At 40.8% G+C, this 26667-nt stretch overlaps 1 protein-coding gene across 1 annotated transcript in view; it reads right to left on the bottom strand.

Moving 5' to 3' along the window:
- Positions 1 to 508: 508 nt before the first annotated feature.
- Positions 509 to 26667, bottom strand: part of KCTD16 (potassium channel tetramerization domain containing 16) — a 250544-nt gene continuing 224385 nt past the window's right edge. The window contains exon 2 of the mRNA XM_077768958.1: positions 509 to 963. Within this exon, the coding sequence (XP_077625084.1) occupies positions 509 to 963 (455 nt within the window). The remainder of the gene's footprint in view (positions 964 to 26667) is intronic.

Genomic DNA, 26667 nt, shown 5'->3' with positions numbered 1-26667 from the left:
ACATAATAGATTTGAGTGAAAAGTCATATAAATCTGCCATTCCCCCCTTACCCCATAAACAAAAAGGAAAAGAAATTAAAAGAAAATCTGAACCTGTGCCATTGGGCCAGATCTCCTTCTACCGTGCTCTCATTCAAAGGAGGGAGGTAGAAGATGAGAGAAAAACCCAGTCGGGGATAGAGGACTCCCAAGGCTTCTCAGCTACTCTTCTGTATCTGGCTCTCCTTATACATAAGATACTCAGCACACGGGACCCAGCGAACAAACAAACAAGGAACCAAGAAAGAGATTTTCTTATAATTCCACATCTGGAAAGAAATCTACCCTGTGGATTTAAATGTTAAGGTGAACTAGGTAAATAGGCAGTAGTGTATCAATGGGCTACTGTGTTCTCACAAACGTATTGTTAGTTGTTACTTTTCTTTTCAAATGTGAATTTCCTTAGGAGGTTTGTTTCCAAATGGTGACATGGTTTTTTTCTTCTCCCCCCTCCCCCCCAGCCCCTCCCCTATAGATGATACTTCCGTAAAAGTTCAGATTGCCAAGGATGTTTTCTCTCAGGGAACCGATCAGGGATTTTGATCTTTAGGAAATCCTGGATGCATTTCTCCAGCTCCTCCTCAATGGAGAGCTTTTCCTTAACAGCTTTTTTTTTGCTACTCATGTTCGACTCCCTGGAGCCCGAAGTCAGAGTCCGGAGCAGATCGCTTTTCCGCCGCATCTCTGACTGCTGGATCAGCTGCACAGGGCCCTTCTTGATGGGACGGTCCAGAGTTTGGATGTTGGTCTGGCGTGTCACGGGCCCACAGATGACTGTCTCCTGGGGGGAGCTGGCCTCAGACTGGCTGTCGCAGCTGGAGGTGGAGAGGTCATTGCAAGATGTGCCACTCTCCCCCTCTTTGTCGCCCCCGGCGCTCTTGCAGCAGCAGTGGCAGTGTGAGGTGGACCACCTGGAAGGCTCACCTGCAAGGAAGCACAGCACCCAAGGGGTTAATGCCAGCCACCTCAGCCGGGAGAAGCAGCACAGCATCTGAACACACACAGCACACAAGCGTCCACAACCCTGTCTTAAGAAGAAGGGGAGGGCCATGTAGGACGGGCTGAGACATGACTACCCCAAAGCCCAGGCTGCTCAAGGGAGGAAGTTAGCGGCCTGCTGTGCACCAGGAAGGAGAGCATCATGCTTAAGTCCACGAGCATGTGGCCAGCTGCCTAGATGATACCACTTACTAACCCTACCACCTTGGCAGTCCCCTTACATTCTCAAAGCTTCAGTTTCCTCACCGGGGAGGTGAGGACAATCACTTTCCTGCTTCCTTGAGTTGCAGGGAGGATTTAAAACAATCAAGTGAGGGGCGTCTGGGTGGCTCAGTCAGTTGAGCGTCAGATCTCACGGTTCATGGGTTCGAGCCCTGCATCGGGCTCTATGCTGACAGCCAGCTCAGAGCCTGGAGCCTGTTTCAGATTCTGTGTCTCCCTCTCTCTCTGCCCCTCCCCCACTCATGCTCTGTCTCTGTCTCAAAGATAAATAAACTATATAAAAATTTTTAAAAAAATAAGTCAAGTGAAATGCTTAAGGCAGGGCATGGCATTTACCCTCAGTAAACGCTACCTGATTTTACTGTGGCTGACGTTAAACCCGGATCCAAAGCTCCAGGTTGCTGCATCAAGTACGAAAGGGGATGAGTTAAGGAGGGCTTACATTGTGCCAGTCCCCATGTAAACTCTGCACACCCATCAACTCATGGGAGCCGCATTATTCTACAAGCTCAGTAGCTCCACTCCTGGTTTCCATACAAGGAAACAAAGACAGACCTTTCAAATTTAAGAAACTTGCCCTACTTTGTACATTTTGCAAGTGGCAGAGCTGAGATTTGAATGCAAGTTTCCCAAATACCATAACCAAACCAATTAATCATTTTTCTTCAATTTGCCTGACTGTTCAGGGTTTAACTTCTCTCTGACATCCTTATTCTCCGCTCCTAAGTAGTATTTATCACTTTTTTCTCTGAGTTATGGTTTTGATTTCTAAGTGCCTTATTACTGCACATATCACATTTTGTTATAATTCTTTTTTACTTTATGCATTTCAGCTATTCACCATGAGCTCTCTGAAGTGGGCACAGGAAAGGGCCCATTGTTGTAACCCCAGCAAATAGCTCAGCGTACAGTGTAGAAACTCAATAAAAGACTGTATCCTAACAGTAACTTTTAAGTCCTGGATCAACCCATACCTGAAACTGCTACTGTCAGTAGGCTTTTAAGCTACACGATCCATTGTATTATATTTAATCCAGCGTGAGTTCCTGTCTCCCTACTCCCCTCAGTCTTGACTCAAAGCATTGCATTCAGCTGTTTGAATACAGACCCATTTTTCAGATATACAGTTGGTAACTCTCTGAACTAGAAAATCTACAATTAGGGCATAAAGCAAGTTCCTAAACATAAGTCACTGCTCTCAGCCTCCTATCCTCCAAACACTCTGAACAGTCTTCTTAAAGTCATGAGCTTGATACTATTTACTCACCATACATTCTATTGCTGGGCATTTCATATAGGTCATCACACTTAAGCCATAAAAAATAAAAGGAAATGAATCCCCTTTATGATGCTAATATTGAGGACAAGGGTAATGTAGGATCTTTATTTGTTTAAAAGGAGACCCAGTTTTGAGTCATACTGTATCTTATCCTCATAAATAATGAATCACATAATAAGATCCCACTTTAGTGTCATTTCTAATATGGTCAAAGTAGAGGAAACCTAAAATGGAAAAAGAAACTATTTGGAAAGTTATGTCCTATCTTCTTGTAAAAGGCCTGTCATCTACACATCTAAATGATTTAAATATTTATAGCAACTTATCTTAAACATTTTTCAGAGGGAGTAAAATAAAAAGAGTGCCTGTGAATTGCAACTCCACAATTATCTCTAACGTATACCTACTCTTTCAGACCACTTTTTAAAAATGTGACTGAGTAATCATTGCATTTATACACCCATTAAATGAAATGCAACAGTCCAATTACCCAAAAGGAATCACCACAGCAATAATGTCCTACTTCTCCCAGGCTATTACCAATAAATATCTTCCATGCAACAGGGAAAATGCTCAACATGTACCAGCTGGTGACTGAAAATGTTTTGTCTGCCGGCCCAGATTCTGAGGATATCATTTTTCTCCTTCCAAAGGCAGAATCTGCCTCTACCTCTCCAAAACCAGCCATCCCTAAGCTAATACGACTTGATGGAGAAATGGCTCGAATGCACTGGGCCAGAAAAAAAGTAATCATATCAACCTAGAGTTGATCCAGTTTGATCCTTTTTGGGAAAAGTTCAGAAACTGACCTAAATCTTAAAAAGAAAGGAGATGAAGAGGAGACACATAGATAGGAGACAAAGAAGACGTGTGTGCTGAGATAAGCCTGCCCGTTATCTTATGAGATGACAAAATATTTTGGCCATAAACCCTGCTGAAGCAGTAGAACCAGTAGACACAAGCCTGTGTCCTCCCTAAGAGTTTCCTCTCCCATGGTAAAGTCATTTCCTTCAGTGGACTTGGAGGGAAACCTGGGGCTTTTCTAAAAGTCAATTCAGTAGCACACACACCATCAGGAGAGGGAGCACTGAGCGCTATGTGGGAAAATGTACACAACCGTCACTGCATGTCCAAACCAGGAACCAGGGACGGATGCAGCATCCTCCCTAACCACTGGGCTGATCATGGATTCCAGTGTCAGCTGGGATTCTTCAGGTACCGGGAAAAGAGGATTATTACTTTCCACTTCTTCTAGGCACTATCACTATTAAAGGGAAACTGAACAATTTAATTTTAGTGCAGCACATTATACTACCACGTGTTTCAATATTTTATGAGAACATTTGTTTGAACATTTTTGGCAAGATAATTCATAAGAAGGCTTCTGAAGTCTATATATTAGGTTGGAATCAAGGAAGGGGATGGTATTAATCCAGTTGGAGATACTGTGTGAAGAGTCATCATGAAACGTGAAAGATACTCAAATGTAAGAAGATAACCGCCACTTTGTTTCTTGTTTTGGGAACACTGTCTCTCTGATTATCCCCTTCCCCAGACTGTAACCAGAGCAGAGGTTTTCAACCAGAAGAGAGAAGTGATGTGTATGGGCGCTGGCCACTGCCCTTATCATCTCCAGGGACAGGCGTTCAGCAGTCCTAGCAGATGTGGAAGGATCTGTGAAAGGTCAGTATCTCCGTAACCCAAGGTGTTCTAGAATCTCTCCAATTAGAGCCAATTATGATCTCATAAATACTTTGGTACTTCAAATTACAACATACTTTTGCTCCCAATCTGCTGAGGTTTCTTTAGGGGCTGGAACCATTCTCTCCATTTGAAGAGAGAGTAAGGGACAACTGATTAGCCAGGTATAGGGAGAAAACCATGTCATCCTAAGAGTCTAATTTATTGATACTTAAAAAAAAAGCTACTGTTTTTTGAGGGGCTTATTAACTGGCTAATGGTCAAAGAGCACGACAGCTCTACTTTATTTTTAAATATACCATTGCTGAATTTGTTGGATATTCTCATCATTTGTGGTGCCTGGCACAGAATAGAGGTTTGGTAAAAATTCATTCATTTGATAAATGAATGAATGAGCACAGACACATAGGCTGAATTGCATCAGGATCCTAACATGGCAGAGATTGTAGGCTCTGGAATTAGCCCCACAATTTGTCAGTTTGTATACATTACTTCACCTCTATGAGCCTCAATTTCCTCATCTAAAAAATAAAGGGAGGGACACCTGGCTGGCTCAGGCAGTTAAGTGTCTGACGTTTTGATTTCATAACCCAAGTCATGAATCCCAGGGTTGTAAGATCAAGCCCTGCACTGGGCTCCACGCTGGGCATAGAGTCTGCTTAAGATTCTCTCTTTCTCCCTCTCCCTTTCTCCCTTTCCCAGGCTTGAGCACATGTGTGAGTGCTGCTTCTCTATATAAAAATAAAATAAAATAAAATAACGCTAATGATAGTATCTCCTTCACAGAGGTTTTAAAAAAAAATTGAGACAATTAATGTAAAGGTGTTTCATGGTTTGCAGCACCCAGTATGTATTCCATTCGTTTGTACCTAAGTGCTCTACTAAAGGCCAGACACTGACCTACATAAACAAAACAAATCAGGAGCCTGTTAGATATGATTAGTTGGTTTCCACAGGTATGCTATACAACCCACTGTTAGGCCTGGCTGGAACATCATGTGAGGAAGGACACGAACGCTTAAACTCGGCTCATCAAGAAAATGGATGATGACATTTAGTAATGTCTGTTGTTAGTGTGGCAGCGGAGAGTGACCGCAAGCACATGCAGTGTCTAGCACATAGTGCGTAACCAGGGGAGACTTTGGGAAAGAAGTCTCTTTTACCATGCAGTGCTTAGAATTTCACAAACGGATGAGTCTTCTGAGATAAAAATTTACTTGAAGACACATAAAATAAATTTAAACCCAGAGCTGGGAGTGATTTGTAGTTTGGATTAAATGGGAAGGAGCAGGACCCTCAATTGCCCTGAGTCCTTAAAGCTCAAATCTTCAGACATTTTACAACTTGCAAAAAATTGAGGACCAATCAAGCAAACTGTACGACTGTACATGGCCCCTTTCGACTATAGCCCTAATGGCAGAAGTCTTTACTGATAAAGAAGGGATAAAAGAGGAAAGACTACAGAATATTTCTCCACTATGAAAAATTCAAACCAAGCCGAGTGAAACATGACTTAGCAAACTCACAAAGTGCTTATGCATTTTTAAAAGAGGGAGCTCTGCAATCTACCCACACTTCAAATTCTCCACCTGCTAATGGCTGTGAGCACAATGCACATCATTTACAGCAACAGCTGGGAAAACTGCTTTCCCCTGTCTTCCCTGTCAATGATGTAGGAGCCTGCCAGTCTGGGAGCTAGGTGGCCAGATTTAATTTATGGAGGCTGCTGAAAGACTCTCTTGGTATCCCGGCTGAAAAGTCAATAATGGCCAAATTGATGTTTTTATAATTCTGCTAACCTTGGAAAAGATATTTCATCATAGAAGACTGGGAATAGGCAGACTGTGCAAGCTTCTGAGAGAAATGCATTTTCAAGCTTGATAATCATCCTTTCTTGCTTCCTTTGCCGCTCAGGGACATTTGGCCTTGGATGGGCCCAGCTGAGGCTCCTCATTAAGAGGTGGCAAATTTGGGTAAGAGCAGACAGTTAAATCAGTCATGCATCAGTCAGGGCCAGTCAAGAAGATGGGCATGCCATCTGTAATCTTAATAGGAAGAATTGAATACAAGGATTGGCTAAACAGGTATTGGAGGAATGAGAAAAAGATGGAGAAAGACAGCACTGAAGAGACAAATACAGTGACTGCAGAAGGCAGCTCCCATACTTAGGGCTGGGGAGACAGATCAGAGACGGAGTCATTAGAACCTGGAAGCTTGCAAGACCACCTTGTGGAGGTGAGACCCAGGCATGCGAGGAGGCCATGTGGCCCTCTCTCTCTGCCCCTCCCCTGCTTGTACTCTGTCTCTCTCTTTCTCTCTCTCTCTCAAAAATAAAAAAAATTTTTTTAAAAATTAAAAAAAAATGTGCTCTTCTCTCAAAAAAATTACTTTTAACTTTTAATTAATGTTACAAGTGGCAAGTTAACAATTCAGATCCAGATCTCCTTCATACAAAGCCTCTCCTCTTCTTGTTGGACACAATATTCAATATCACAGGAGTTTTCTATCAGAGATATTAAAATTTCGAATATGCCCAAAGGGTTGACTTGAAGCCATGGTAGTAGCCCCAGTGATTCCAGCACTTCAGTAACTTTTAGAAGTAACTGACTCCCTGAGCTACTTGAAAATCCGTAGGAATTTTATCATTACACTTACGTAAGACATGCTAGTTCTCCACCCCACCTGCCCCCCACTGCCGCTGAGCTGACTGGGAAGAACTGAAGGTGACTAAAGGAGGAGAAGCATTGTGGGCGCTCCTCCTGCTGTGTGGGCACGCCTCCTCCCGCTCCCCCAGGCTTCAGATGCAACACAGGTGCCCTGGTCACAGCCTGCAGTCCTTGAAGCATGCACTGAACACAGGGAAAACGCCTCTGGCCACTTAATTAAGATATAATAGTTACTAAGACTGCTTAATGAATTTTCAACAACCAACCAATATTTACCTCCTCAAAGGGGGAAACATCAAAACATGACAGTCTATGGTTTATTGGCAAATGCAAACCTAAACTTGGAGCGATCCTCCTGGTAGAAGGGAAAAAAAAAGCCTAATTAACCCAGAGAAGTTGTTTAAGAGCTAGAGAACCCTGTGGATTTTATGAGAATCACAGATAAAATAAAAGAGGTGTCTTAAACATTTATAACTCACATTGAAACTACTCTAGAGGGAGTCGGGTTAACCAGGAGAGGCACAGGCGGCCAAGAGGAGGCCCGCCTGGATGATGGTGCAGAGCTCACTGTGGGCAGGGCCATGCAGAAGCTCAGGAAACGACCTTAGAGGCCTCTGAGCACCCCTGTTTTTTTTATTTTTTAAATTTTTTTATTTATTTCTAGGAGAGAGAGAGAGAGAGACAGCGTGAGCAGGGGAGGGTCAGAGAGAGAGGGAGTCACAGACTCTGAAACAGGCTCCAGGCTCTGAGCTGGCAGTCAGCACAGAGCCCGACGCGGGGCTCGAACCCACGAACCGCGAGATCATGACCTAAGCGAAAGTCGGACGCTTAACCGACTAAGCCACCCAGGCGTCCCTGAGCACCCCTGTTTTAAAATGAGGAGAAAGAAAGGGGCCTCACAGCCAAGTGTGGAGCCCTGTCTAGAACCTTGCCAGAGACGCCATGAGGAACATGTGGAGCTCTGTGGGCAAAGTGAAACCCAGCTGGAGAGGGGTTCAGATCTGGACCGTCTTGCATCTGTGGTTGGGGAGGGGGCATGGGAGAGGGGGGAGCACACATGGAGAGCCCACTGCTGAGTACAGTCAAGATAAGCACAACACAGAAGGGTCTGGAGAAAGCAGATTCCTGCCATATGTTCACATGCCTAGTGGTGAGAGAGAGACAGAGGCAACGAGAGAGAAGAATGCAGCATCAGTGGCCCCTCTACCTGACGAGAATGCTGACCTATGTTTGCATGGACCCGAAACCACACACAGGGCACTTCGCCTGCACCATCTCATTGAATCCTTGAAACCAGTGAAGAGAGGCAAGGAATTGCAATACCTAATTCCTACCTCCTGAATAGAAGGCTCAGGGGGACTAAATCTCCCTAACTTCTAGGGAGACTCACGTTCCATCAGAGGAATTCACTTAGCATCACCATCTCAAAGGCCTTGTTTTAAAGCACGTGTACCCACAGCATAAGAACAAGTAGGACACCTCAGTGAGAATCAGTTTATCACCAGCGGAGGAAGCCTAGGAATTCGCAAATGGCATTAATGAAAACGAAGAATGTACTTCCTGTCACGTGCAATGCTAAGTGCTTTATAAACATTTTATTCTAACAACACTCAAAGGTGGGGTTTCCCACTACTGACGTTTGGGCTGAATAATTCTTTGTCGCCGGGGCTGTCCTGTACATTGTAGGATGTGTACCAGCAGGCCACCCCTGGTCTCTACCACTACCCTCTCCTCCCTTCTTCAGTCAAGGCAACTGAAAACGTCTGAGTATTACCAAACATCCTCAGGGGGGCAAGATCACCTCCAGCTGTGAACCAATGTTCTAAGGAAAAGAAATACTATTCCTATTTCATGATAAGGAAACTGAATTCCACAAAATGTGACTAATTTGCCCATGAATCATACAGCTAGTAAAAGGTGAAAGCAGGATTTGATTTTTGGTCGATCTGACTCCAAGACTGTTACTTGTTCCACTGTTAGCCTGAGAAACACTGCCTTTCTGAAAAACAAATCTTCCATTCACAGGGAGTTCCAAACGAAGCCGAGTAAAAGGAAATGAAGAAAACTGACTTGCCTTTTCACTTTTCGTAAAAGGCAAAGAACACCTCATCTTTGCCAGGTTATCTTCAGATAAGAGAATAAGAAGATGTGCAGAATTTAGCAGCTCTCCCTGAACATGTTATCTGTGCTTAGCGATCACTGGTTCATTACTCTTCTTTTAATTAGGATTTCAAAATAGGACAATGGCGGCTCTGCCCAAAGACTTTTCTCATATGGCCATGGCCCATATTCACGACCATGTCATGATAATAAGTGACGTCAGATTGAGCGGTTACTACATTCCAAGTGTTGTTCTGTCCTTTCCTTGCAGAATCTCATCTGAGATCTAAAACATCCCTTTGAGGTAGGGTTGACTGTGACTCACATTTTGCAGAAGAGCTCACTGAGGCAAAGAGCTGTTAAACAGCTGACCCAAAGACTGCAAGAAGCAAGCTGTGATGCAGGCCTGGGCAGTTTGACCCCAGAATCTCCATAACAAGTCAGGCAATAACTAAAACCTTGTGGTTCAGAACTTGGGCTTTAGAATCAGAGTAACAGGAACAGAGCACAACTTGGCTGGTGAGGTGTGGTTTCCTCATCCGAGAACGTCAGACATAACAATACCTCTCTGGTAGGAGTGTGAGAATTAAGTGGTATTTGTCTGCAGCATGACTATGGGGCCAGGAAGAATATATTCAATGCCATAGAACAATGGTGTTTTTTTTTTTTAAGATAACTGATCACTTTGACACCCAAACTGGCAATGTTGATGTTAGTTACAGTTGTGAACTATTTAAAAGGTAATTTCAATAATGATAACTTGACAGGTAATTTCTTGTTTCTTCTGCTTTTGTTCGTCTTCATATCACTTAACCCAGATCTCTACTTTCTATTCTCATTATGGGCTATTTACCAAAAAAACAGATCCTAATTGCATAGATTGATAATATGTAGGAAAACATTGCTTAAGAGCAAATGCATTACTAGATAAGTTCTCCTCCTCCTGGCTCTGGTGTGATTGCAGTGACTTTAAGGGCAACAAGAATTTCTGAAAGAGGGTAAATTGTGTACCGTGATAATAGTTTACGGTTACACCTTTATATATAATTTTCCTATTTCTCTTAAGTCATAGTTATTACACACAAATGCACAACCTCATAAAATTGCCCAACTCACTCTTCCCTGATGGGGAGAAATATCCTTCAGTCATGGAGCCCACCACTACCTCCATGGTTAACTCATATAAACCAGTCTTTAAAGTGGTTTGACACGTATACCCAATATAAATGAAAGCAAAGGAGTACTGCCAACATAAATAAGCACTAACAATTTCCAGACAGTAGGGAATGGAAAATAAATATCTCTCTGATCACCCCAGGGGAGTTAGGCTGAAAAAGATCTGAATTCTACATTGCTTGGTTTCTGGTTATTAAATATATTATTTTTTCTTAATTCATGATTAGATGCCTAGTAACACATTCTTTCTTTTTTCAGTTTATTTATTTATTTTGAAAAAGAGAGAAAGTACAAGAAGGGCAGGAGTGGAGAAAAAACCCCAAGCAGGCTCCACGCACTGTCAGCACAGAAACCTGATGTGGGGCTTGAACTCATGAACCATGAGACCATGACCTGAGTCGAAAGCAAGAGTCAGATGCTTAACTGACTGAGCCACCCAGGTGGCTCCGCTAGTAACACACTCTTAATTGTTAATATCTGGAAAATAGCTGCAAAAGAACTTTTTAAAAAGAGAACCAGAAGAGTCTAATTTCATTTTTCTGCTCATCCACTTTTCCTAGTACCATTTATTGAAGAAACGGTCCTTTCTTCATTGGTTCCCTTGTCAAATGTTAGTCAACATTCTCAGGACTGCTTCGTCTATTCAGAGTCTTTTGTGGTTTATACAAATTTAAGGAATTTTCTCTTTTAATTTTAATTTTTGCTTATTTATTTTTAAGTAAACTCTGCACCCAACATGGGGCTCAAGTTCCTGATCCAAGATCAAGAGTCACATGCTTCACTGACTGAGCCAGCCAGGCAAGCCTGGATTTTTCTATTTCTCTACAAAATGCAATTGGAATTTTGATAGGGATTGCATACGCTCAGATGGATTAAAGACTTAAACATAAGCTCTGAAACCATAAAACTCCAAGAAGAAAACATAGGGGGGAAAATGCTTTGACAACTGGTCCTGGTAATGATTTTTTTAATAGGACACCAAAAGCACAAAGGGTAAAAGAAAGCAAAAAACAGTTAAGTGGGACTATATCACACTAAGAAGCTTCTGTAAGTAAAATAAACAACCAACTAAAGAAAAGGCAACCTATGGAATGAGAGCAAGTATTTGCAAATCATGTATTTGATAAGAGGTTAATATCCAAAATATATAAAGAGCTCATAAAACTCAATAGCAAAAAAATGATTAAAAAGTGGGCAGAGGAACTAAACAGATATTTTTCCAAATAAGACATACAAAAGGTCAACTGATACATGAACAGGTGCCAGGACGAGGAAACGGTTGGGGGTTTAACTCATTAAAGATAATGAGTTAAATCTAGGAATGTTTATGGGCCTACAGAAGAACAAATTGATAAGCCCTGCTCTCTCACCTCATAAACACTATTTCAAATTCCACTTCCCCCCACACTTCTCCTCCATTTCCATGAAGACATCTGTGTTTCAATAATTCTATGTCACATGCTTGCATCTAAACGGTTGTATAGAGGAGCATGGTGTAACACCGAAAGCCATCCTCAACAATATGAATATATGATATCTTATATTTTTTATAAGACATTCAATTTTACTCTTGTGTTAATTTTGCCTTTCACTGAACTATGAGCTCCTAGAAAGTAAGATCCCATTTGAAAGTTCATTTCTGGCTGAAAGTTATACTCAGCCCACTCTGATAATGATTTGAGAAGAGTCATGACCTAGCAGGAGATCAGAAATTATGAAACCTAGTATTTGTACAATACTTAATAGATTCTAGAACCATTTCCATTCATCACACCTCATTTGATTCTCACATTTTTTCACTCAGCGCTCAACTAATTTTTAAGGGCTCTCTGGTGAACACTGTCTAGGCAATGGGTTTACAGCCAGCCACAGCGATTTACATAGTAACTGAACACTAAACAAGTAAAAGATCATAAAATTTCAGATAGTGTTAAGGGCTACAAAGAAAATAAGATAGGATAATATGATGGAGTGACTGAGGGTAAGAGGGTTGTAATCAATAGATGGAATGGTCAGATGGCATCCCCAGAAAAAAGTGACATTTGAGCGGGGACCCAATGTCCGAAAGAAGCCAGCCTGTGAAGATCCTGTAGAAGTTATTACAGGCAAAAGGAACATCAAGTGCAAAGGTCCAGAGGTAGGAATAAGAGGGCATATGCAAGAAACAAAAAGAAAGCCTGCATGGCTTGAATGTGGTGAGAGAGAAGGAAGTGTAGAAAATGAGGCTGGGGAGACAGACAGGGGCCAAGCTGAGTAGGACCTCAAAGGATATAACCAGGAGTTAGGGTTTTATACCAGGGCATTAAAGAGGAAGGTTTTCACAGAGGAATTACATGAGTTTCACTTGTGTTTACAACAAGCTTACTCTTGATGTTCTCTAGAGCATGGATTATTAGTGAGCAAGAAGAGAGATAGGGAAGCCAGTTAGGAGGCTATTCCAGAGTCCAGTCAAGAGATAACAGTTACTTATAGGAGGAGAGATGGAGAGCAGGGACTCTATGTAATACATTTCCTTAGTCCCACTTTACAGATGAGGAAAGTGAGGCTCAGGAAAGCACATGATCTGTCAAATCTGACTATAAGAGTAGAGAATTGTTCTGTTTAGAAATTCAGTTATACCCCCTCATGTTACACTTGTGCCAATGGCTAAGGCATCGGAATTCAATGATTATTAAAATCTTCCACAAGCAATCCGTTTTTGACAAAAGATGTTCTCACTGTATCTAGCCTGTACATCAGAACACTTACTTAGTTAGTCCTTTAGCTGATCTGCACCTGCTGGGGTTATTTGACTGACTTCACAAACTGGGAACCTGGAGTTTAATTCTACAATCAGGAATCATTACATTGTTTGTAAACAATGACAGACTATGATAAATATGCATTCTGGTTAATTACTTCCTTCCCATTCGCCATCTTTACTTTCTCATTTCCATTATCTTGTCACATCTTAGTACCTGATTGTACATTCCCCGCAACAGGCAGAGGGAAAATAGCTGCAAACGTATTGAAATGCAAGAAGACACCCCTGTATCCTTTGGGTTCTCAGAAACAGGAGCCAAACCTGAAGCTCAGAACCAGTGAAAATTAGCAGATTTCAATGCGTTCAGCTTTCTATTACTCCTTGGGTTTGCACATTAGGTTTTCATTCAACAAAAAGAGTTCCTACTATATTTCCATTACAGCCTGGTCCATGAAGCTGGATTAGTAAACTAACAGTAACCCAAATTGCATTAGGGTCTAAGACATTTGGCTTCTTTCTTTTTTTAACAGCAGGATCAAGGAGTAGTTAGTAAACATTTTAGGGCAGGGTTGCTTTATCTATAGAAGAACAGCCTCTGCAGCAGAATTCTTGGAACAGAGAAAGCAGTCTCCATATGGTTTATTAAATACCCACAATTCACATATAGTACAGTATAGGTACTGTATAAATCAAGCGGGAGTACAAGAGAAACGCAGTTTCACGTGGTGGTGAAGAACCTGGGATGTGATGTGAGACAAATCTCAGTATGAATCACACTTCTACGTAGAACTTGTGTGACTTGTGCAAGGTGCCAAACCTCAGTCTGCTCACCTGTAACACAGGGGCGATCGCAGTACTTGCCCCATGGGGTTGGGAAGTAAATGCAAAGCACATTTACATGGCTACTGAACTAAATACAGGTGTCATTGTTGTTACCAGTTATTAGTAGTAGTAGAAATAATATATTAGTAAAATAGATTATTACTAATTATAAGCAATTAGTAACTACCACTCTATCATTACTAATTATTATGAATGATGCCTTATCTGTTTCTTTCATGTAAAGGGGATGAATTTTATGTACCATATGAGCTTTCCTTCCCCATTAATGGGATTGACCCTTGACCATGTCCTATTCTACTGAAAGAAGTTCAACTGAACAACCCCAGGGGTGAGGAGACAGCTGGCCTGCATTTCAGGATATAGTGAAGACCTTGGGTAAAGGTACCTCCATTACACAGGCAGGTGGTGTACGTGTATGAGACTCGTCTCCTAGGCACTGATCTGGTACCAACAAATTACATGACCTTGGCCAAATTCCTGAAATCCCTATATTTTTCTCATTCTTAATTTAGATAGTATTATTACCCCACTTATACTTGCTAGGTTCTATCAAATGAGAATTTGCATGAATATATTTTGCAAAATTGTAATAATATCACGACGTATAAATTTGAGGTCAAGTTTGTATCTTTGGTATTATTATCATCCTTGATATCAGTCTTCAGTTCAGTCTCACTGACACCAGACTATTCTCCTGAGGAGGATGGAGGAGATTCTTGACCTGGTACTTGAGTCTCTCCTTATTTGAGTCTCCTGTCCTGCCCACATTTATGCCTCAGTGTTTGTACGTTAGGTTTTTTTGGCCTCATTGACAACTCATTGCCTCTTCTGCCTAAAATACCTTGCCTGCCTCCTCTTCCATTTGCCTGGATAACTCATTGGAAGAGTCAGCTTAGTTGTACATTCTCCAGAAAGTCTTCTGATTTCCACCATATCCAACCACCATGGCCCTAGAGGTCAAGTTACTGACCCGTCTTCTGCCCCTCCCCTCATCTCTCTTGCACCTACACCACTGTAATGTGCTCTGTGAGCAGACCCTCCAACAAACTCTAGGCCCCTCAGCTCACAAAGGACCATACTTGTTCATCTTCTATGCCCACAGCAAAGTATTTGGCTTACAAGGGCCACCTCACTCTAGTCACATGAGTGAGCAAATAAATGAAATGCCTTTTAATCAATGAGGCTGACCACAGATTCATTAAATATTCATTACATTTAAACACATACAGTCAAGTGATTATCCCCTCTCCGTCACAAGTCCATACTGCATGTGAGCACAGCTTTCACTTGTTTCCTCAATGACGTCACTTGGAGCTTCAACTTCACTGTTCATCTATAGCTTTATGCGTATTTTATTCAGAAAAATTCTCTCTTCTCCTCTCAGATCTTTAGAGACTACTTACGAATAAAAACAGTTTGTATAGCATAAGGTGTAAGAGAACACTGAGGGAAAAATAATTTTCAAGAGCCGATCTTTTCAAATATTCATCTTTACAGCCATTGCAAGAGGTTGATTTTCTTGTTTGTTTTTGTATCGACCAGGAAAAAAGAGATGTGGTGTAGTCTCAAAGACGCCGTTGCCAACATCCATTCCAAAGCCTAGATCTACCCAGATAAAAATGTTATCAGTCAAAAATACATTCCCCAGTTAAAAATCACTGAATCATGCATTAAGGAAAATGAAGGGTAAACCTGAAACCGTGGCAAATTTCCTTCCTCAATGGAATGGAAAAGGGGCAGAAGTTTGATACTGAAATCACATGGGAATGTACCCCTAATGTGCATGTGTGTGTTCGTGCATGTGTGTGTAGGGAGAGGGGATGAATGGAGAGGAACAAAGTGACAGAGCAAGTCAGAGAGAGAAAAATAAGTACATACTGAGTTGAGAGACAGGTCGTGTGTTCAGTTGTAATTAATTTTAGTTAAAAACATGTAGATTTTTTCTTTTAAGCTAAAATGTCAGCGTTAAAAGTCAAAAAGCAGTGCGTTACTCTCATGCTATCCCATTACTCTCACACTATCCCTATTCTTCAAAATCCCAGTGTGTGAAAGAAATAGATAAAGAATTTAAAATAATGAAAATATGTAAGGAATTTAAATTAGTGAATATGTATATAGAATTGTCTGTGCCTTTTTAGATATACCTAGAGAAAAGAGATTAAATTCCAAAATCACAATCATGTTCCTATTATTTGAAGATGACATGCGTGCTACGTATGTATTGCTACGGGCAGAAGATGCTGTAAGCTTGATACAATTTGAAATGGTGTGGCATGATACATGGCAATGGCCTGCAGTTCATCTTTGAATCAAGTTGACATTTTTAGCATATTTAAACACATTAACACTGGGCACAAGTTTCCCTCCTGTGATGCTGTGGCAGGAGAAGAAGGCACGGACCCAGGGCACCAAGACAACAGTCCCAGGAGAACCGTACGTGTATCAGGTGTATCAGGTATTCTCGACTTTTTCACTCCCAATTTATGCAAGTCCCTTTCTTAAAAATCACAGACTGTGAAAGCCTCCACTTCAGTGTTTGCTCTCTTTGAACACTGCTAGTCCTGCCTAGAAATATTCCTCCTCCTTCCTTCACATTGCTACTTACCTTTCAGACTACTATAGTCCCTTGCTCTCCAACTAAAGCATCAGGGGCAACCATTCTCTTGATCCACCTCTCTCCATCATACCACTTGGTTCAATCAACCCTGCTCAGCCAGAGAGATCACAGTAGCTGGGGATGGCCCCCAGGTCCCACACCAAACTCATTTATTCTCTGACTCTTCCCTCTCTTGGTCTCCATATTATCTGCCACTAAGAGGATGCTCTAACATCCAGTAAAACTAGGTACTGTTGCAGAAACTGAATGTGCCTCCCTCTTGTCAAACAGTGCTGCGGTACCACTGTGAGTAACCCATTAAGTCCAAAAACAGATTCTGGCTAAACAAGGAGGAGTCTCACACTTTGGAAGGGAAAAAGTCACACAGAAGGACAAGGTGAGGGGTGACTCCACACTTGCCTCTGCCTCATCTCCTCCAAACTCAGAGGTGTGCACACTCCTCAATGGTGCCAGCCTGCAGGAGGGGAGTAAGGATCTGCTACACCTCACAGGGAAAAGCTGGGGGTAGGGCGGCTCCAAAGAGCAGGGAGCTGTGACCTCTTGGGGCCTTCCAAAACACTAAACTTCGCTTAGTTGATGCTTTAGAAGCGTAAGCTCCATGAGATCAAGGAATTTTAATATCTTATCTATTACTGAAGCCTCACTGCCTAAAAGAATATCAGCACATGGTAGACACTAATGCAGAAATATCCACGGAGTGAATTAGTGCAAGGCACTGGCTTTGCCCATTATATCTCCATCACCATATTCCCGTTCTGGGAAACATGGGTCTGAGGAGCCTTTTACAGCTCTAAATTTCCCCAGAGGAGTCACCAGGTATTTAATGATATTTCCCTTTTTTGGGGGGGAAAATGGCAATGAAATAGTAAGTTTTACCTAGTGTCCTTAGCAAGGATAAACAAAGATCTGTGTGCACCTTTCTCAGAATGATGTATTCCATATTGCTGCAACAAAAGAAATATCCAACATTTTCTTTTTTTTTAATTTTTAATTTTTTTTTTAAATTTACTTTTGAGAGAGAGAGAGACAGAGCATGAGTGGGGGAGGGGCAGAGAGAGACGGAGACACAGAATGCAAAGCAGGCTCCAGGCCCTGAGCTGTCAGCACAGAGCCTGAGGCGGGGCTGGAACTCATGAAATGTGAGAGATCATGACCTAAGTCGAAGTTGGCTTAACCTACTGAGACACGCAGGCGCCCCGGAAATAGCCAACACTTTCAAAGTTTGCTTGAGAAATATGCTCACAAGTCCCCACTGCCTGCCATGTAAGGGTGCTCCCAAACAACATGGAGGGGAACTGGGCACTAAATGTGCCTTACACGGAGTAACGGAGCCCCAAGCGGACATTGTTATTAGAGGTCACATTTGCCCAGAACAATGAGGGAAGAGCACGAGAACAGCTCACCATCAGCATGGACACAGACGCCTGGGTGTGAACAGGATCACCACTTGACTAGAGCACACAGTCCACCTTACCTCAGACATGTGAAAAGAAAAAGGAGGAAATCTGAAGCAGATGGTTCAAAGTGTTGTGGTAACTTCACAAGGTGGTAAACCCCCAATGTGCCAGTTTAGTGTTGGGATCTATGATCAGCACTAAGGGCAGTATGATCACCTCCTGGATGGACTCCACACTTTTGGTAACCTTTGGTCTTTGTTTGTTTGTCTACTTGTCACCAAGAACATCTCTCCATCAAGACCATGAAGCTTAGGTGTGATGGTTTCTTTTCTTTTTTTTTTTTTTAAATATTTTTTATTTATTTCTAGGAGAGAGAGAGACAGCATGAGCAGGGAAGGGTCAGAGAGAGAGGGAGACACAGACTCTGAAATAGGCTCCAGGCTCTGAGCTGGCAGTCAGCACAGAGCCCGACGCGGGGCTCGAACCCACGAACCGCGAGATCATGACCTAAGCAAAAGTCGGACGCTTAACCGACTAAGCCACCCAGGCGCCCCAGGTGTGATGGTTTCTTAAAAGGAATCACAATGCGGACTAACCCAGAAAAGTGACATGCCCCTGACTCATGCAAACAAACCCCTGGTAAGGAGAAAAGGGGAGCCCTCATGGCTAGGGTAACAAAGAGAGAATGATAGAAGGTGCTCCCTTCTCAAAAGTGAGTTATCAACGAGGCATCTTTACATATGGAATACCAATACTTCCCACAGACACTGTAATGATTTTTAAGAAGCTTCTGGTAACAACTTGGGCCCAACCACAAACTTTAACATTACTTCTATGAGAAAATATTTCCAGATTTGATATTTATAGAATTACAGATATGTAGCCCATTCACAGTGGGCCTTAAAAACTCCTTAAACTCCTTAAAAAGTTGGCTGAAAGAAGAATCAACATTTACTAGATATTATCAGGGGCAGATGATAGAACAGTATTAATAATAACAAGTTTCCTAGAAACCATAATATTGATTTACTCTGTCCATGTGACAAAAACAAAGAAACAAAGTTGAAGAGGATACTTCTGGTTCTATGAATGCTTTAATTTTAATAAAGATATGGGTGACTTAAAAAAATTTTTAAACATTTTTATTGAGTTTTGAGAGACACAGAGAGAGTGGAGGAGGGGGCAGAGAGAGAGAGAGAGAGAGAGAGACAGAATCCGAAGCAGGCTCCAGGCTCCGAGCTGTCAGCACAGAGCCTGATGTGGGGCTTGAACACATGAACTGAGAGATCAGGACCTGAGCCGAAGTCTGATGCCCAACTAACTGAGCCACCCAGGCACTCCAGATATGGGTGATTTTTTAAGCTTCAGTTTTTTTTTTTAACAAAGATATTTTAACTTCACTACCAAAATTAAAAAAATATATTTTCATGGGAAACTTCGTGAATTTTAAGTTCAGTAGCAAAATAATGGATAGTGTAAAGATTTAAGATAACCACAGTGTTGACATATGTATGTATGTGGACTGGGGTCTATTCATTCACTCTTGATTTCTCCATCATGGCTAGAATCCTAGTTAGAACAATGTAGGTCAATTTTGTCACTGAAAGAAATCTGAGAGTCAATCCTCCTTGATCCCAAAGCATGTCTCATCCCCAATGGCTAAATTTACTGAGTGTGGCTGGGCTCAAGGTTACACTAAAAGCACTTCCAGGAGGTCACACTGGAGTCAAAGGAGGCCACCTCTGAGACCTTAGAGAAATTAATTCCTGTAAAGGGTTGATATAGTTGAATATCTCATTCCCATACTGGGTCCCGGCTAAAACCCGAAGAGTAGGTAGCTACTACGGGACACGATACTACAATCTCGATGGCAGCACACCTCCTCTTCTGCCCAAAATACTTCTTTCGCTAACCAGTCAACAATCCTACCATGATAAAAATTATAACCCAAACAACAATTGCTCAATGCTCAAGAGTTTACCAGTCATTATATACAGCTCTAATCACATTTTGCTTTTTATCCTGTGAAATAAAAGATACTTTCTTCCATTTGTCACATTAATAAATTCTGATTCATATTAACTAAGCACCTTTTCCAGGTTCCACAGTTAGTGTGGACTCACAATACTAAATCCCATCATCAGTTCTCTTATAGCATTTTGTTTCCAAGACCCTCCTGTGAAGATAGATCTACACAGACCATAGCAACATTGTGAAATGGGCAGGAGAGACTGACCACTCAGGATGAAACAGATTCTTTTTCAACATCGACATGAGAGGAAAACTAGAATGGGATATATTTCACATCCTTTTTGATGGTGGGGAGAATGGTGAGTGGACTAGGAAGTAGAAACATGCTGGTTGTTCATGCTGGTGCTGAACTCAACCTTCATGTCGTTTCTAGCATCACAGTGATTAAAAATTGTGGTCCAGCTCTGGCAACTGATTTGGCAAAGGACCAAGGTGAAACTAGTCATCTGTAAATTCTCCAAGTGGATATCATAAAGTAAACCCCATATTGTAAAAACTGGATACTGGATACTGTATTTTCTTATGGCAATGATCCCTCTATCTTCCTCCCTCCCTGCCCTCTCCTCCCCTCCCCTTCCTATCTTTCTCTCTCTCAGTTTCTCTCTCTCTCCCTCTTCCCCGTCTATCTCTGTCTCTTTCACTGTTTCTCTCTCATTTGCATTAACAAATAATTAGGCATATCTTCCATTGGACTCACTGCCTTCCTTTCTTTGTCTGCCTGGAACAAAGATTCTTACGTGTCACTGGATAAACTGCCATATTTAAGTCTGTACTGTATTTAGATTTCATTCTCTTCCTTGATTCACCTATCCGGTTCCTTGAAATGGGTTAAATTTTACATAGTATGTTCAAGCTCAGATTATCTGAGAATGTGCCCCATGGTAAATCTCAGGATTAGGCTAGATCCCATGCTCCTCAATATCAAAGTGCCTTTTGCGTGGTAAAAAGAAACAATGTTTCTAAATATGGAAGGAGTACATCTTTCTACTGGCTCGGAACCAGTGAAAGAAAGGATCAGCTGATAGATAGGAGAGAAGTGTCCATTTGAAGCACCAAAGAGAACAGACCAAGAGAAATTAACATGCTGTGACTTAATACAGTTTCACTTCTAAGTGTAACATCTTTCCCTCTCTCCCTCCCTCCTGAATATTCACACTGCTAAGGGAGATGTGTGAGGTCCTTCTCACAGTTAATGAGTAAGGATGCTCAAGAGAAGTTTCTCAGAATACCTGCTTCTGAGCCAGGGCGTTGAAGTGATGAAACCCCAGTTCAGAACTGCCTCGGGAAATGCAATGCATTCATGTTCCAAGTACAAAGCCCCTCAAACTCACTTTGAAAATTTGCTTAGAATCCAAATAAATCAAACTGAAAGACTTAATTATGAAATCCCAGAGCTGTTCATGAGGATAATAAAGTGCCTGGGTTTCTGTTTCAATAGATGTGTTAATATTTTAGCAGCCCCTAACTGCCTGTGTTCTATTTCACAATTCGTGATTAAAGTCTGATTTTAATAGATTGAAAAAAAAAGTGAGTTCTGCATTTCAGTCCCTTGCTATTGCACTAGTTTGTGCTACCTAACATATAATTAACGTCTCCCTCTTAGCCATTATCTCCTGGTGGGGCAGAACCAGCACAAAGCTGAGCCCCATCGAGTGACCTAATCCGCAGCACCCAAAAACAGACAGAGAATCACCAGGTGGCCTCTTCTGTATTTTCCTGTGCCATCTACCCCAGGTATAGGGTGGAGAGGAAGACCGATTTTAATAAACTGACTACTCTGCTAGGAAAAAAACCTCAACTCTCTCCTTTAATTTGAAATCATAACTTGAGATCTCTATAGAACTGAGAAGCGAAGGGAGGCAGATTAAGTTGTTTTAAGAGATTCTTTAGCTTCAGATAAAAAATATATGAAGAGTAATAGATTCTACAAATCCCTCGATAGAGTCTGCAAAAAGGTAACTTCTACTATCTTAGAGGAAACTCTAACTATACTTGTACCCCCCCCACACACACATATGGTCACTGTAAGAAAATTAGAAAAAAAAGTTACATAAGAACACTGAAAAAAGTTAAAATGACCTGCAATTCTATCAAAAGGCAATAATCATTTTTATTATTTTGGTGTGAACCCTTCCAGACTTTGTATCATCATCTGTCCACAACTGTAAAGATGAACCTGTGACACTATTTTTAACAGCTTCATGGTAGTTACTGGTTGTACCAAAAGTTTATCTTATTTCAAATCAAGATAAGTTGTTTGGTGTCTACTGGGACTTAATGTGATACAATAAAACCCATTAGGAAGAAGTGGTTTCTCATTTTTTCCTAAGGGCGGAAGCATTAAGAAAAAGAGATTTGATTAAGAGAATATGGAGACAAATCAAAATCTTTAATCCAGGGCAGAGCCTTTTGGAATCATGATTTAATCTAAAACATAGGAAAACAGAGGAAGGCCTCTTAGAGATGTCATTTTAAAAATATGCTTGCTCTTGTCTCTGAAGCTGCTTTAATGCAACCACTGATAAGAATCCACTCCTCACATTACCAGAGCCAGACCAAGCATATTTTACAGTGGCAGGTCTAATTTCCAGCTGCAGCCTTGGTGTTATGAATATAAATCATCACACGGAGAAGCAAACATCCTATAGAGGTCCTGGTCAGCAACTCATCCTTCTCAATAAACTTTCCAAAGACCAAAACTTACTCTCCAGAATTCATGGAGATATCCAGAGACAGCTGAAGGCATACCTGTGAGCAAGCAAGAAATGGTTCATATTTTCATGCAGTTAGCATTCAACAAGAGGCTCAGTATGATGCAAAAAACCCTGGATTTACAGTGAATCAGCCATGCTTCTTGCCTTATGTTAAGACCATGTACTGGTAATCATCTTTAGGTCTTTTACCTACAAGCTATATGGTGGTTACCAGATGAATAGACATTTTAGGTGGAAGGGGTAATTCTAGGCAAAGAGAACAGCATGAGCGACCAGAGAAGCAATAGGGGAATGAATTTTAACACTATAACTCATTCGATATGTCTGATACGTGGGTTATTTGTGGGCTTGCCAATGAATATCAACATGGAGAGTTGGACAAGCTAGATTAGATTGTAAAGGGCCTTCTAGTCAGTGGTTGTGACACACTGGAATCACCTGGGGAGCTTTAAACAATATACATGCTTGAACCCATGCTTGTAGCCTTGGGTACAATCTGGGCATCAGGATTGTTAAAAGCACCCTAGGTAATTCTAATACAGGGCAATGCTGGAGAACCACTGTTCTAGGCTATTAAAAGAAGCAGGGATTTCACCTAAGGATAATAAAAATACATGAAATCATTTTTAAAGTATGGAAATGCTATATTCAAATTTGCTTTAAAAAATTGCTCTGTGGAATTGGGGGGATGCCAAATGTGGCAGCATTATTTTTAAGCACTTTGAAAACCTACATAAGAAGAATAAAGAAAGAATAAAACAGTATATGTGGTTGATCAATTTATGACAAAGGAGTCAAGAACACACAATGGGGAAGGGATAGTCTCTTCAAAGATTAGTGCTGGGAAAACTGGACAGCTACACACAAAAGAATGAAAATGGATCTCCATCTTCCTAAGCAAAATTCAACTGAAAATGGATTAAAGACTTAAATTTGAAATCTCAAACCATAAATCCTCTAGAAGAAAATACAGAGTGTAAACTTCTCAACATCCATCATGGCAATGATCTCTTGGATTTGATGCCAAAAGCAGAGGCAAACAAAGCAACAGTCACTAACTGGGACTATACCACACTAAGCAGTTTCTGTACAGCAAAGGATGCCATCAACAACATGAAAAGGCACCCAAGTAATGAAAAAAGTATTAGCAAATCATATATCTTATAAGAGGTTAATATGCAAAATATATTTAAAAACTCACACATTCATAGCAAAAAAAATGGCTTTAAAAATGGACAGAACACCTCAATGGACATTTTCGCAAAGACCTACAAATGGCCACCAGGTACATGAAAAGGTAGTCAACATTTTTACTTATCAGGGAAATTCAAATCAAAACCACAACAAGATATTACCTCATACCTTTTTAAATGTCTATCATCAAAAATACAAAAGAGAATTAAGCACTAGCAAAGATGTGGAGAAAAGCTAACCCTTGTGCACTGTTGTTGAGAAGTAAATTGATACAACCACTATAGAAAATTGTATGGAGGTTCCTAAAAAATTAAAAATAGAATTATCATATGGGGCGCCTCAGTAGCTCAGTCAGTTGAGCATCTGACTCTTGATTTCAGCTCAGGTTATGATCACAGGGTCATGGGATTGAGCCTCATGCCAATTTTTTAAAAAATTAAGAAAAATTGAACTACCATATGATCCACCAATCCCACTTTTGGATATATATCCAAAGGAGTGAAATCAGGGTCTGAAAGAGAAATTTGTGCTCCTGTGTTCACAGCACCATTATTCACAGTAGCTAAGATGTGGAAACAACTTGAGGGTCCACCAATGTATGAAGAAAATGATATATATGACATATGTATATTATAGTATATTATTCAGCCATGAGAAAGAAGGAAGTTCTTCTGTTTATGACGACATGGATGGACCATGAAGACACTGTACTAAGTGAATTCAGTCAGGCAGAGAAAGACAAATACTGCATGGCATCACATATACACAAAATCAAAAAGAAGTCAAACTCCAGGAAACGGAGAGTAGGAAAGTGATTACAAAGGGCTAGCAGTGGGGTAAGTGGGAAGAAGTTGGTAAGTGACTATTAACTTTTAGATGTAAGATAAATAAAGCCTGAGGATTTAATTTATAACGCGGTGACTATAGTTGATAACACTGTACTGGATAAGTGCAATTTGCTAAGAGAGAGGAACTTAAATCTTCACACACACACATACACACACACACACACACACACACAGTAGGATAGTGGATGTGTTAACTAGATGGGAGCAATCCTTTCACAATATATACATATATCAAATCATCATGACGTGTCCTTTAAGTATTTTATAATTTTATTTGTCAATTATGTCTCAATAAAGCTAAAAATAAAATAAAATCTGGGGCCCCTGGGTAGCTTAGTTGGTGAAGCACCCATCTTCAGCTGAGGTCATCAGTTCATGGTCTGTGAGTTGAAGCCCCATGTCAGGCTCTGTGCTGACAGCTCAGAGCCTGGAGCTGTTTCAGATTCTGTCTCCCTCTCTCTCTCTGCCCCTCCTCCACTAACACTCTGTCTCTCAAAATGAATGAATGTTAAAAAAAATTAAAAATAAAATAAAATAAAATCCAAGAAACAAAAGAAAATAGGAAAAGCAAAACCCATGGGAAACATTTATTACCAAACTAGCTGACAAAGTATCCCCACATGTAACAACTAGAAATAGGAAGGTACAAACCACCTACAGCTACAAGGCCTATATGATAATGGTATCTGTGTGGAAAGAAGCAACAAGGTAGGATGTAACGAACTTGAGAACAAGAGAACCCCCAAATCACCAAAACACATGCACTTGAAAGCACAGTAAGCCATCTGAGACCAGTCTCCTCCCAATTCTCGGGGAGGGCCCACAGTATAAAGTGAACAGAATGAAGCAGTCTGGCCCCTGTAAACCCTAGTTACTGACCTACCAAGATTCCTTTCTAAGACAGGCTCCTAATGAGCAGAAATTGCTGAGAGTAGCAAAAGAAAAAAAAAAAAAAAAGGAAGGAGACAGAACAAATAGATAAAAGAGGAGAGTGTGGGCCACAAAACAAAGGAGAATATAGCCAGGAAATCTCAGAAAGTAGCAACCACCATTTTCAAAACAAAAGAAAAGGAGTTCTGTGAAATTAGCACATCCATGAACTTCACCTTATTCTAAAAGGACAAGAAAGATAATTTTACATAAATATAAGCAATACAAAACTTTTGAGCTCAAATTCTATACAAAAATATAAGAAAGGAAGACTGACAGAATACAATTTTTATACAAATATAAGAAAAAGAGAGAAAAAAGAGCAGAGTAACATCCCTACAGACAGCAAAGGCATGCCAGAATGACATGCACATAAAAAAGATTAAAACTACAATTTACTGGGGAATCTGGGAGGCTCAGCTGGTTAAGTTTCTGCCTTCAGCTCAGGTCCTGATCTCATGGTTTGCGAGTTTGAGCCCTGTGTCGGGCTCTGTGCTGACAGCTCAGAGCCTAGAGCCTGCTTCAGATTCTGTGTCTCCCTCTCTCTCTGCCCCTCCCCCACTCACACTCTCTCTCTCTCTCAAAAATAAACATAAAAAACTTATTAACCTCCCACACAATTTATTGTTTCAAAATGAATTCAAACACATTGAAAAACTCATACAAAACACTGAAGAATAACATAAATTGGAATTAGAAAAGACTAGGAATTTAGATGATGGTATTTATGAAAGAATTATAAATAAAAGAATACATAATATTTAAATGAAGACTAAATCAGAGAGAATACAGGAATGCAAAAATACAGCAATTAATGTCTTAGAAATAAAACAAGAATAAAAAGTACTTCTAAAAATAAAAAAAAAGAGATCAAAAGGGCTGTAGAGAAAGTGACAAATATTGAAGACAGGCCAAAAAAAGAAAACAGAAAAATCAACAATCAGATAAAAGGCATTCTAAATAAGAAAACTGAAGCAAGGGAATAGAAANATTATCATCAGTCTTTTTGACAATACTTTATGCAAGAAGACAATGGGAGTATCATATTTAGGATATTCAAGGAAAGAAAGTATAAACCAATGATTTTATATCCAGCAAAACTAACTTACAGACACAAGTGGCACAAACTATTGCGAAGTGTATACTAGGGATATTCTTCTCTTGAGAG

The sequence above is a fragment of the Crocuta crocuta genome, unplaced genomic scaffold (genome assembly GCF_008692635.1).
Source record: "Crocuta crocuta isolate KB4526 unplaced genomic scaffold, BGI_CrCroc_1.0 scaffold64, whole genome shotgun sequence".
Taxonomy (NCBI): Eukaryota; Metazoa; Chordata; class Mammalia; order Carnivora; family Hyaenidae; genus Crocuta; species Crocuta crocuta.
Note: the sequence above shows the minus strand (reverse complement) of the source record. Positions and strands in the feature narration are given on the sequence as shown.